This window comes from Belonocnema kinseyi, chromosome 4 (assembly GCF_010883055.1).
Source record: "Belonocnema kinseyi isolate 2016_QV_RU_SX_M_011 chromosome 4, B_treatae_v1, whole genome shotgun sequence".
NCBI classification, from domain to species: Eukaryota; Metazoa; Arthropoda; class Insecta; order Hymenoptera; family Cynipidae; genus Belonocnema; species Belonocnema kinseyi.
Window position 1 is genome coordinate 87,447,113 of NC_046660.1, and position 13,849 is coordinate 87,460,961.

General features: G+C 32.8%; 1 protein-coding gene across 1 annotated transcript; it reads left to right on the top strand.

Moving 5' to 3' along the window:
• The first annotated feature begins 8,159 nt into the window (after positions 1-8,159).
• On the top strand, positions 8,160-10,579 carry LOC117171364 (acidic mammalian chitinase-like). The gene is made up of 6 exons (XM_033358611.1): positions 8,160-8,241; positions 8,400-8,484; positions 9,075-9,345; positions 9,431-9,824; positions 9,999-10,294; positions 10,374-10,579. The coding sequence occupies exons 2-6, from the start codon at positions 8,400-8,402 to the stop codon at positions 10,528-10,530; spliced, it is 1,203 nt and encodes a 400-aa protein (XP_033214502.1). The 5' UTR covers positions 8,160-8,241; the 3' UTR covers positions 10,531-10,579.
• Positions 10,580-13,849: the final 3,270 nt, after the last annotated feature.

Consider the following 13,849-nt stretch of genomic DNA (forward strand, 5'->3'; position numbering starts at 1 on the left):
TTTAGGTCGATACAGCGAGTCCAACGATTTTCTAACTTTTTGATACCGTCCGAAAAGTACTCGATCGAAAGGTCTCCAAAATACGCCTCAGTTTCAGCTATGAGCTCCTCATTTGAGTAAAAACGCTTACCGGTGAGCCATCTCTTCAGGTTAGGGAACAAGTAATAGTCGCTGGGGGCCAGGTCTGGTGAATACGGTCGCTGAGGAACCAATTCAAAGCCGATTTCATGCAATTTTGCTTGTGCAACTAAGCATGAATGAACAGGCGCATTGTCGTGATGATAAAGCGGGTTTTTTTCTTCAAATGCGGTCGTTTGTCGGCGATTTCGATTTTCAATCGGTCCATGGTTATGAATCGGCGCAAAAACTCGGTCGGCTTACGCGAAAATAATGCCAAATTCTGCTGGGAAGTTGTCACACGAATTCGTTTTTGGTCCACTGTGAGCAAACGCGGCACCCACCGCGCGCAGAGCTTCTTCATGCCCAAAACTGAATGCACGATATTGCCCATACGTCCCAATGATATGCCTACAGCATTAGCTACCTCTCTCAATTTCACTTTGGGATCATTCAACATCATGTCATGGATTTTTTCGACATTTTCTGGTGTAGTGACCTCTTTTGGGCGCCCAGATCGTTCAGCATCAACTGTGCTCGTACGGCCACAACGAAACTCGGTGAACCACTTATGAATCGTTCACATCGAGGGTGCAGAGTCCGGGTAATACTTATCCAGCTTGGCCTTGGTCTCGGATATCGTTTTCTTGCGAAGATAGTAGTGTTTGATCAAAACTCGAAACTCAGATTTTTCCATATTAAAAAAAAACTTGGAGGTTAGTCGCTTCTCAGTGCTGTAACTTGTAAATGCGTGAACATGAATGGCTGAAGTTTTGACAGGCGTCATTTGAAGGATCAAGCTCGACGAAAATGGTTCACATTAGTGAATACTAATGCCATCTCTTAGAATTTTCAGGTACTTATCAGACTGCCTATTATCTCATGGTCGTGAGACGTAGTTGTGGCTGAAATTGTACCGAAGTTTTACCGCGATTTCGCTGGAATCAGGTGCAGTTTTTCACGACCCTGAATTTAGCTATACATATAGATTTGAAAATTGGGGAATTTATTAAAACAAAAGTAATTGTCCAATAAAAAAAATAAAAACATATCTGAACTCGGCTCAGCCATACCTCTAGGTGATTTTTAACTGATGCAAAAATATTATTTTTCAACAGTTTTATTGTTATAAACAAATGGGAATGCATTATAAACAAACGTAAAAGCTAAAACATATTTTCAAGCACATTACTGCATACTTCAATAAAATACCCCTAGGTGATTTTTGAATGAACGAAAAAAAAATTTATTTAAACAAATAGAATGTTTATAAATTTTTTCTTCGCTTTTCACGATTTAATGTACAACAATGTTATTAAAAACTGATAACACAAACTAAATAAAAATAATATTATATTGAGCTTTAAACAAACAAAAAAGTTACAACTTTATCCATCAAACATTGTTTATATCCCCTCCACTCTCACTGAATGCCGAAAAAGCCTTTTCAAATAAATTTCTATATTCAGACACATAGCCAGAACGAACAAATTGTCACAGAAAAAAACTAAAGGTATCGTTGAAGGTATCACATCCATATCTCTAGGTGATTTTTGAATAATTGAAAAAAAAATTATTATTTAAACAATGATATTGTTTATAATGTATATAATTTATTTAAACAATCAGTGAACAACAACTCGAACTGACTGACAACTAGATATCTAATCTGGAATATTTTATAATAGAAATAAGTTTTTCAAAATGCAAAAATTCAAATTTAAACATTGTTTTCACCCCCTACACTCTGTCTCCAAAATTCAATTGAAAATCAATTTTAAAATTGGGAACTATAGCTAGAACGTACTGATTGTTCCAGAAAATAACTGAAGGTATCGTTGAAGGCCTATCATCCATATCTCTAGATGATTTTTGAATCATTGAAAAAAAATTATTATATAAACAATGATATTGTTTATAATATTTATATTTTGTTTAAACAATCAGTGAAGAACAATACCAACTGACTGACAACTAGATAACTAATATGGAATATTTTAAAATGGAAATAAATTTTTCAAAATACAAAAATTCCAATTTAAACATTGTTTTTACCCCCTCCACTCTGACTCGAAAAATCTATTGAAAATGATTTAAGAAATTGGGAACTATAGCTAGAACGAACTGACTGTCCCAGAAAAAAACTGAAGGTATCGTTGACGGCCTCTCATCCATATCCCTAGGTGATTTTTGAATCATTGAAAAAAATTATTATTTAAACAATGATATTGTTTATAGTGTTTATAATTTGCTTAAGCAATCCGTGAACAACAATTCCAACTGACTGACAACTAGATAACTAATATGGAATATTTTAAAATGGAAATAAATTTTTCAAAATACAAAAATTCCAATTTAAACATTGTTTTTACCCCCTCCACTCTGAATCGAAAAATCCATTGATAATGATTTATGAAATTGGGAACCATAGCTAGAAAGAACTAATTGTCCCAGAAAGAAACTGAAGGCATCGTTGACGGCCTCTCAGCCATATCCCTAGGTGATTTTTGAATCATTGAAAAAAAATTATTATTCAAACAATGATATTGTTTATAGTGTTTATAATTTGTTTAAACAATCAGACAAACTTTTAATCATATATATATATGGATTTTCCATTGTTTTGTATGCTGTCAAAGTTAGAATTTTTTACTTTCAAGAAAATTCAAAAAGTTGTAATGTTAATTTTGTAGGGCATTCCAAAAGCAATACTTTTCTTCTTTTGCCTTTTTCATATCGTGCGTTATTTAGCATAAAATGTTCATTTTCGTGTGTTTTTTCGAATTTAGTAAATGCTATAACTCTTGTAATTTTTGACTTTATGGAAAAAGTCATAAGGATAGATTGTTCGACTTACTTTTTGAATACTAAGAATAACCGTACAGAGAATTTTTGACTTTCAAAAAAAGTGATTTCAAAAATATTCAAAATGTGCCCACTTTTTGAATTTTTATCTAAAATGATTGGTTAACGAACTTGACCTTTAATTTAGGACACTAAACGAGTATCCCAAAGGCCAACCTAATAGATTAACTTTTTTCAAAAGTCATCGTGTTCACATACAAACAATCATACATACGTAAATACATACATGCATACATACATACGTACAAAAATGCATACATACATACATACATACATACATGCATACATACATACCTACATACAGCCAGATTTACATTCGTAAAAACCTGTTTATCGGATTCAGGGGTTTTAAAAACGTGGACATTTGAAAAAACTGGGAGGGGGGGTCCAACTTTACACAAATCTAAGAACTTCTCTGATGAGAATGTAAAAATTAAATGTATGGAAAAACAGCTTATAGTACGATAAAAATATGATTTGACAAAAGTTATTTAACCAAAAATGATCTGCAAAGTTATTGATGAATACCACTTAAAAAAAACATGCAAACAGACAATAAAAATACGCCTGTTTCAGTATCAATGCATATGATGAACTGTGATAATATACATTTATTGAAATGATACAGTATTTGGGTAGTTAGGAACAAAAATTAGTGTAGAATAAGAAACAAATGTTAAAGTAAATATGGAAAATAAAATTATTACAATACTTTGCTATATCTCTATAAAGTGTTTTAGACCGAGGGACAAAAATAAATATATACATTTGATATGTGCAGTAGAGTTGAATAAGATGTAGAAAAGTTCGCACTTTGGACAAAATCGAGTGCGAATCATTAAATGCGTGATGGGAATGTTTTCGTTAAAGCCGTAGGAGTTTTAACAATATAGAATTAACAAACAAAAATTACAGTGGTCGATGCTTTGATCTTTAATTTTAAAACACCTGCGCACAAATGTTGGGAAAATACAAAGAATGAGCGTGCAGCGTAAGGTAAATAAATTATCAAGCGCTAGATCCAAGATTCGCGCGCATTGTCGTATATTTTCGTCACCCCATATATGTATTTTAAACTATTGTAATTTATTATAAACAAACTGACAGTCTAATAAAAAAGACGCTTTATATTCGTCTCCGAATTATCTGGGTGCGTCTTTTTTGTTTCTCTTTTTAAACTATTTTCTAAACAATTGCGTGAAATGCCAAAATTGACGCTTATGTTGAACGAAGTAGAAAAATCATTAATAACATGGATTAAAAGAGCCCACTTAAAATACACATTTAAGCAACATTAAATATAATGTATCTGTTAAACAAAATGATTTGGAAAAAACTGCAGGTTCGTTAAGATTTTCATACCATTTTTCCTACCTACTCTTTTCCCATACGCTTTATGTTTTTGTGAAAAAATTGAAGATTAAAGCAGTGACTAATTCTTAATGAGAAAGAATACTCGTATTACAATTTTCAAATGATTCCGAAATATCTTTTCACAAAAGCAAAGAATGATGTATGTATGCAAATTAGACTTAATATTTTTCCCGAAAGTGACAGTAATTAAAATCAGAAACAAATTGTTAATCAGGTTATTTTAAACAGCTAACATAAAATGTGAAAAGAAGGTTCTATTCTAGTCACACAGCGCGTGTTGTGAATATTTACCTTACTGCATAGTTATACCGTCTATGAGTTAAGTTTAATTTCTATTTTTAGACCTTTACATGATTTGCGATAAAATATCTTGTCTTAGTAAATTAAAAAAAAGATCTCTTTGTTCGGGTGGTCTGTAATGAGGTAAACAGGCGCCTTCTAGGGATGCGGATAGAGGGTTCCTGTTCCGAAGGCTTCTGCTGAATATGGATCTGTCAGAGTAAAATTGCCTCGTCTCTAAAGGCGGGGCTCTGTAGGCAATAATTAAATATTTCCCTAGCGACTTCTGAAAACAAAATAAGTTCTTGCTAAAATCAAAAATCTAATCTCGCCTAGAGAAAAGTTGGAAGCCGATATATCAAGGCTGGCAAACTTACATTAGCTCTGACGTTCAAAATGCACTTAAAGCACTTACATCTGACAAATTTATTTCCAGATTAGTCTGTAGTTGCAATTTTATTAATATAAAAGCGGATGTATACATATTTTTGAGAAATTAATTAATGCATTATCAATTTATTGAGAAAATAACAAAAAACTAGAACTTAGGATAGTGCACGTGATCAGATTCGAAAATAAAATATTTTTAATCGCTCTGAAATCTACAAACAGTACACATTCTGTTTAAACTCATATTTTTTGTATAAAGATCAATAGTCTTGGATTTCCTTTTCTTTTTTTGATAAATGTTTGCCAAATAAAATGCGCATTAAGAAGAACGCTATAAGTATTATATAAATAAGCGCATTGACACGTATAATAAACTTAGCTCATATTAGGATTTGAAGAGCAAGAAATAATTTATTGCCAGTTGGTGTAGGCTTACTGCTTAATACATTTTAAGAAATATTTAAAAACAAGAGCGTCATAATTGACGTCATAAGTGTTTTATTTGTCAGAAGATGGATCATATATGCTTTAATTTAGGATTGAACTGAAAAAATCAGGCTCTTCTTGCTAAAATTTTAATAAACGTGGCCATGGCTTAACATTAATTATTAGAAAAATTGGTAATAATGGAATACAAAAAACATATTTTTGATTGAATGTTTATATGTATAAAATGATATTTTTACTGTTTTCTAGAATTATTCACTATGCCAAAACAGATTTGTAATAACGTTCTATAAGGCGATCATACATTTTGAAGTCGGCTTCTTGTTCCCTATAATTCGAATTCCGTATTTAAACGATTTTTAATAATTTTATAAATATATTAGGAGAAGGTTCGCTTAAATGATTTATAATTGGTATAGATTAGCAATATAATCATTCACCAAGTCACCATTTGCAAATGGCACATAATAAATGAAGCATCTTTAGAAAGTAAAATAAACTGAATCAATCATTTCTAACCAGCTAACTCTAAATTGACATATAAAAATTAAGCTGTTTTGAATTTTTGCCATTAATTATAAAGAATATCATAAAAATATAAAATAATCACCCAATGAAGTAGAAACTCAGCTTATCTCGATTTTTATTTTTACAGTCTTCGCGAAGTTTGCGAAATTTATCTACTTGGTCATAACCAATATTATTAAAATATTGATTAATTTTTTAGGGTTGCCAAAAAAACGCTCTATAGCTCTTCTGGGATATGAGCCCAGATCCTTCAGATTCCCGGTCTGATGCTCTACCAGCTGAGCTACGGAGAAAAGAGAACACCTTTTTCACAATCTCCTTACAAGCAGAATGTCAACATCATTCCTTATACTTGTAAGATTTTTCTTTCTGAACATGAAACACATATTTTATTATTGGTGTAAGTTTTTTAGCAATCTGAAGGACCTGGCCTCATATTCCAGCGGAGCTAGAGAGCGTTTTTTTCGCAATCTTAAAGAATTAATCAATATTTTAATAATATTGATTATGACCAAGTGGACAAACAAAATTAATATCTTAAAGTATTAATTAATTTCTCTGGTCAAAAAACTTACGTCAATAATAAAATATGTGTTTCATGTTTAGAAAGAAAAATCTTACAAGTATAAGGAATGACGTTGAAATTCTGCTTGTAAGGAGATTGTGAAGAAAGTGTTCTCGTTTCTCCGTAGCTCAGTTGGTAGATCATCAGACCGGCAATCTGAAGGAACTGGGCTCATATCTCAGCGGAGCGAGAGAGCGTTTTTTTCGCAATCTTAAAAAATTAATCAATATTTTAATAATATTCATTTTGACCAAGTAGACAAACAAAATTAACATTTTAAACTATTAATTGTGTTATTATATTCTGGAAGGTAATATTTGTAATCAGAACGTTTTTGGCTTCAAATAATACTTGTAATAATATTATTTGATTTAAATCAGAAGATTTTTATGAAGGTGCTTATAAAAAAATTCGTACAATACACCACCAATAGATTTTATCTTTAAAGACATCAAAATTATTATAAATTTTGCAAACATACCACCTTGATCAAAAATTTTTAGGACTCGTCACCGTGTGGCTTTCTCTTTCGGCCGATTTTAATTCTTCTTTTTTTGTTGTGTTAGTAGAAGTGTGATTGACGTTCTGTCAGATTTTCAGCTTGATAGCTTGACGTTTGTTGAACTGACGCCATATTGTGTACATATATCTTTGTGTGTGGTTTGGATTTTTCACCAAAAAAATTTTAGACCATCACACAATGCATCGTTATCCGTAAGCATTTTGCTGAAAAGGAAACGAATAACATCCAACAACCACCAAATTCATCTGATTTGGCAGCTGCGACTTTTTCCTATTCGGTCGACTCAAGAAACCGCTCAGGGGAACGCGTTGCAGCATCCGAAATGAGGCCATGGAAAAATTGAAGATCGCTCTGATGGCTGTACAGCAAAAAGATTATAAAAAATGTTTCGAGAATTGGATCAAACGCTGGCATAAGTGCGTTGTAACTTGTATTAAAAAAAACTTGCATTAAAAAAAACTGAAAAATTGAGAAATAGGTTAATTTCGAAAATGTGGGGTAAATGTGGATAAGCGTAAATTCCTTAAATTCAAATGATAAATTTCTCAAAACTGATCTAAGAATTCGGAATCTGTTCTCGCCTTAACTGGTTCTAGATTCTGGGTAAAATCACCCACCTTATATGATATGAATTATCAATTCAGAAATGTCCGAATTCACCCCGTTTTTCATATCCAAAACTACCCCGCTTGACGGTACCTCTTCAGTGTTTTTATTTAAAAGAAAATGAAAAAATACTTTTATAAGGTACAGCTAATGACTAAAATTCGCTTGAAACTTTTATAAGAAAAAGGTTTATAATTAAAAGTAATCATGAAATTAAAAGTTTGAGTTATTCAATAGATCTCAGTTGTAAAACCGAAATTGATGAAATTTACCAAGGAAAGGGGGAAAAATAATTAGGCAGTTGAACAAATATAAAAATTTGGGGGGCGAAGAATATAATTAAAGAAAGTAATAACGTATAACTCTTAAGTAGCGAGTATCAGGAAACTAAGTAAATATTTAACAAAGATATGACGAGCCTGCTGTAATCATTTTTTCCACATGAAAGTGATTTCCCTGGGAGAGTGGGCTATAAATATTCCTGGGCTTCTGATTAATGTAATCCATTGTTCGTGACTCTCGTTCTGAGTGTTTCGAAGAATTTAAGGTAGCTCCTTCATGAATAAAAAATTTGTAAATTTATGAAATAAGAAGACTTTTGAACCTCTTACTGCTTGTTTTAAAATTGGGGATTTTTATATAAAAATAAACATCAGTGGTTGTAATATTTGCGACTTTTTTCTATTATTGAATTTTCTTTTGCAGATGGACAAGGTAATACTACTTCTTGGAATATTTTCAGCTTTTAGTATGAGCAATTCGCATCCAGCCAGTACCAAAAATGGTGAAAGTGAGTAAATAAAGAAGAAAAATTAGTACTATAGAAATTATTGATGATAAAAATATGCGGAGATTACAAATCGCAGGTGCTACATTTCTATCACGGATTTCGATAGGATCCTTTTCGCGAAAAACGAATTTGAAACTTTAAATTGAATTAGTAGCTTTCACATTTTTTAAATTTTATTTTCCTTAATTTTGAATAATCCGAAGTGTATATTTGCCTAATTTTCATTTTTCTGATATAAAAATGTCTTCAATTATTATGTTTTAGAACAACCACTTATCATAATTGCTCTGTTGCTGAGTTATTATTAGACATAATTTGTAATATTACCTAATATAGAATTATTCCAAAAACCATATTCACAATGCAAAAAATACCAATCGCGAAGACTATATCAAATATTAATTCAAGAATTTCAGATTCCTTTTCCATCCAAAAAGTCCTATTGAAATTCGCGACAATAATTTCTTGCGTAAAATATGATAATATGGCCAAAAATGATTTCTAGGGAAGTAATTGTAAAAATTGGTAATAATGCTTAGAATAGAAAATAATAATATTTCTTAGCTAACACTTCTAGTATTAATTTTTAGAAATCATCGGCTGTTACTATGAAAGCCTCGCCATATTTCGTGAATCGAAAGGACAGTTTGGAATTCCCAACATCAATGCATCTCTTTGTACTTATGTAATTTATACTTTTTCTGGAGTTCTTGATAATGGCGTTGTTGAAATGTCTGATGCAAACCTAGACTCAGCAAATAATGGATTTAAAAGATTCGAGGAATTTCGAAAACAAAACCCATCTGTCAAAACCTTAATCTCTATGGCAGGATGGACTCAAGGATCGGTTAATTATTCCCAGTAGGCTCTATTTCGATTGTTTTATAAGAGGAAAATTTTATTTTAAAATTTTAATGAAGATTTATTTAGTTAATTCATTTTGTAGAGTGGTGTCCGATGCAACTCTGCGGGAAAAACTTGTTGAAAATCTCGTTAATATTGTTCAAAAATATAAATTTAATGGATTTGACCTCGATTGGGAATATCCAGCTCAACGTGGTGGATGCCCTTCTGATAAGAAAAATTTTGTTCTGCTGTTAAGGGAACTGAGGCATCAGTTTAATAAGCATGGTTTAATTTTGTGTGTGTCAGTTGGAGCTACGGAAGAAACAGCCAAGATATCCTACGATATTAAAAGAGTATCTAAATATGCTCATATCATACATCTTATGACTTTCCAGTTTCACGCACCCTATGACAATAAACCTAAAATAGTTGGTCATAATACACCATTGTATCCTTCTTCAAAGGAAAACCACAAAGATAGAAAATTAAATGTTGTAAGTATTTGTTTAAACGCCAGTTTCTAATTATACGAATTTACTCTAACCGGCGGGCAGCTTTTCATTAGTTTGACCATTGCAGTCGAATGACAATGATTGAATAATCAATTAAACAATAATAAATTATACTTGAAAATAAAAAATTCATTTAAGTATTTTTTTTATTCAAAGGATTATATAGTGAAATATTGGATAAAAAAAGGTGCCACTCCCGAAAAAATTCTACTTGGAACGTCTTTGTCTGGAAATTCGTATACACTATCAACTCCAATAAAGAAATTGGGAAGAGGTGCCCGTTTCGAGGGGCCAGGAGAAGCAGGAAAATACACCCATGAATATGGCACTTTAGGATATAACGAGATTTGTGATTTGATAAATAATGATAAATGGAAAGTTGTGTATGACAAGGAACAGGAAGTGCCATACGCCTACAAAGGAAATCAACTTGTTGCGTACGACAATGTTGAGTAAGCATCAATTAAAATTTTCAAGATTTTTTTAATTTTCAAGAATTAAGGAATGTTTTAATTTATATTTATTTTCTAGATCCTTAACAAAGAAGGCTCAATATATTGAGAAAATGAATCTTGGTGGTGCTATGATGTGGAGCATAGATACAGATGATTTTGATGGACAGTGTGGAGAAAAGTATCCACTTCTGACAACTGTTAACCGCATACTTAGAAACAAGATAAATTTCTAGATTTTTGTAAAAGTCTCTGAGAAAATAATATAGATTTATTCGATCCCTATTGGTGTATAGCTTACAGACCCGAAAATATGATAAAAAGTAAGGAAATTTGAAAGATTTTAACGAGAGTTTGCCGTTTATAATTTTGCAGAATTAAAAAAAAAGTTAATTTTTTTCTACATAAATGTACAGCTGTACCTTCTTCAGTCCTAATAAAGACAATTTGAATGGAGTACGTGCTTTATATTCTTTTCGTACAAATTGCGGTATTTGAATACAGTAGTTGACTAAATAGTATATTTTTTTACCATATATTTTAAAACTTGATGTCACAAAGATTGCATATATACAAGAGACCTAAAAACATAAAATAGTATTTTTTAAAGAATTTGTTTTTAAAACAGGCTTTTTTAAATGAGCGAAAAAGAGGAGAAATAACTATAAAAAGGCTCGTAGATAATAATAATATTTGACGTGAAGAAACTAGATATTTTATGCGTGCCCGAAACAAAGAAAAAGGGATGCGAAACTAAAGACATAAAAAACGGCGTGTTGAAAGGCGGATTTGAAATATGGTCAGGAGTAGACTGTGAATCACATGGTAAAGAAGGAGTAGGTCTCATTTTGAATAAAAGAGCAAAGCAGCATCTCGGAGACCATGGCTTCGTGTCTCCCAGACTGCTGTGGGCTAGAATGAAAGTATGAATCAGAAGACTATTTATTATAGCCTGCTACGCGCCGGTTGATAGTGAACCTAGAGAAGTAAAAGACGCCTTCTGGGACACTTTAAATGACACAATAAACATCTGCGAACATGGGGAAAGAATAATTCTACTAGGAGACATGAACGGTTGGGTGGGCATCCAAAATCAGGATACAGAAAGAGTATTAGGTAATTTTGGGGATCCAAGAACAAACTATAACGGAGATAAATTAGTTGATCTATGCTCAGAAAGGGGTCTGTTTATTACAAATACTTAGTTTAGGCATAAAATGATCCACATGTACACCTGGTTTAAAGGAAATAGCCGCAGTATAATTGACTTTGTTGTTGCGGATGAAAGACTTAGAGAGTTAGTCAAAGATACAAGGGTCATGAGGGGTCCTGAATGCAATACTGATCATCACCTTCTGATCTCAAAAATTAACTTAGGTCGGGGTTGGAGAAAAAAGAGACCCAAGAAAGCAAAACAAACGCGAATCAAAATTGAGAACCTACAGAAACCGGATGTGCGAATAGATTTCCAAAATAAGATAATCGAAAGCATAGATAGGGCAACCTGGGAGGACCGTATAAAAAACAAAGATTTAGAGAGCGCCTGGACAATGTTACGGGATATCCTTGTTAGATGCACGATCGAAGTGTGTGGTACCGCAGTTGTAGGAAGAATGTCTGGTGATGCGTGGTGGAATGATAAAATTCAGGCTGCCCAAAAAGCAGAAAGAGAAGCGTACCAGATAACTTTGAATATCGCAGGTCTTAGCAATGAGGAAATAAGTAGACGTAGAAATGATTATAGACACGAAAACAGTATACTTAAACGATTAGTTAAAGAAAGTAAAGATACAATTAGAGCAGAAGAAGAGATAACAATACAACACGACTTTGAAGGAAGCAGGAAACTACTTTATAAAAAAAATGAAAGGAAACACAAGTACAGAAATTGTCAACATGAGAAATAGTAGGGTGGAAATGGTATATGATGCAGATGGAATACTAGAGGCTCTCAGAGACTATTTTAGGAGAAAATTCGGAGATGAAGCTATAGGACACCACAACTGCGATGTTGAACACGATGCGTTGGAAAACTCAATTGAAAAAGTCTGTATCACTGAGGTTAGGGATATAATTAAGAACATGGAAAACGGTAAGGCTGCCGGGGCAGACGGTATTAACGCTGAAATGCTTAAACATGGTGGCGAGTACATACCACATATAGTTTGCGAATTGATAAATTTATGTTTCGAGATGGGAGACGTCCCAGACGATTGGAAAGAAGCGATTATCGTACCAATATACAAGAGAAAGGGAGATGAAAGCGTGTGCAATAATTACAGAGGGATTAGCTTATTAAGTACCGTAAGTAAAATATATTCAAATATACTTATTCGTAGGGTAACGAAAATAACAGAAACGAAGATTTGAGAAGTCCAAAGTGGGTTTATGCCAGGAAGGCCATGTACGGATCAAATATTTAGCTTAAGGCAAATAACAGAAAAAAGTTTGAGAGTAGGAAAAAAAGTTTTCTGTGCATTTGTTGACCGAGAAAAAGCTTTTGACAAGGTAGATAGAAGTAAACTTTGGGAAGTTCTGAAAGGGTATGGAGTCAATGGATGGATCCTGCAAGCTATAAAAACAATATATACAGGTAGCAAAGCGAGTGTAAGAGTTAATGGGAAACTGAGTGACTGTTTCAATATTATTCAAGGAGTTAGACAAGGATGCGTTATGTCTTCATAATTATTTATATTATTTATGGACAAGTGTTTAAGAATGGCTCTCTTCGACGAAGAGGGTGTGGATCTCGAAACAGTAAGGGTACGAGGGTTAGCGTACGCAGATGATAAGGTTGTTATGGCAGAGTCTATCTAAGACCTACAAAGAATGTTGAATACACTAGATGCAAGCATGAAGAGCATGGGCCTCAAAATTAAAACAAATCAAACAAAAACTATGGTGTTCGAAGGAAAGAGTGAGAAAACGCTATGCAATATTTTATTAAATGATGAAAGAATTGAACGAGTTGATAAGTTCGTATACCTTGGTAGCTTATTTACTAGGGACGGGAAGATAGATGAGGAATTAGATAGACGAATAAATGAAGGTAAGAAGGTTATTGGTAGAGCAGGTCCCCTTATCAGAAGTAAAATTATATCAAATAAAGCTAAAATAGCAATACATAATTCTATATTTGTACCGACTGTGCTATACGGTAGCGAGACATGGACTTATCAAGAAAAAGATAAGAGTAAAATTAACGCAATTGACATGAGATTCATGCGCACAATAAGCGGGAAATCCCTAATGGACAAAGTAAGTAACGAGATAATTCTAAGAGAATGTGGTGCAGAAGAGACGCTAGTAGACACATGGGAAATAAATCGGTTAAGATGGTTCGGACATGTTGAGAGAATGCCAAATGAACGTCTAACGAAACAAGTGTATCAAGGCAAAGTAAATGGCAACCTGCCCAGAGGTAGACCGCGGAAAGAATGGTTAGAATGTGTAAATGAGACCCTACTTAGATGAGACATAAGAAGTCACAGAAACACGAGAGCCTGCATGAAAAAATGCATGGACATAAAAGAAGCTAGAGAAGTATGCCAGGAC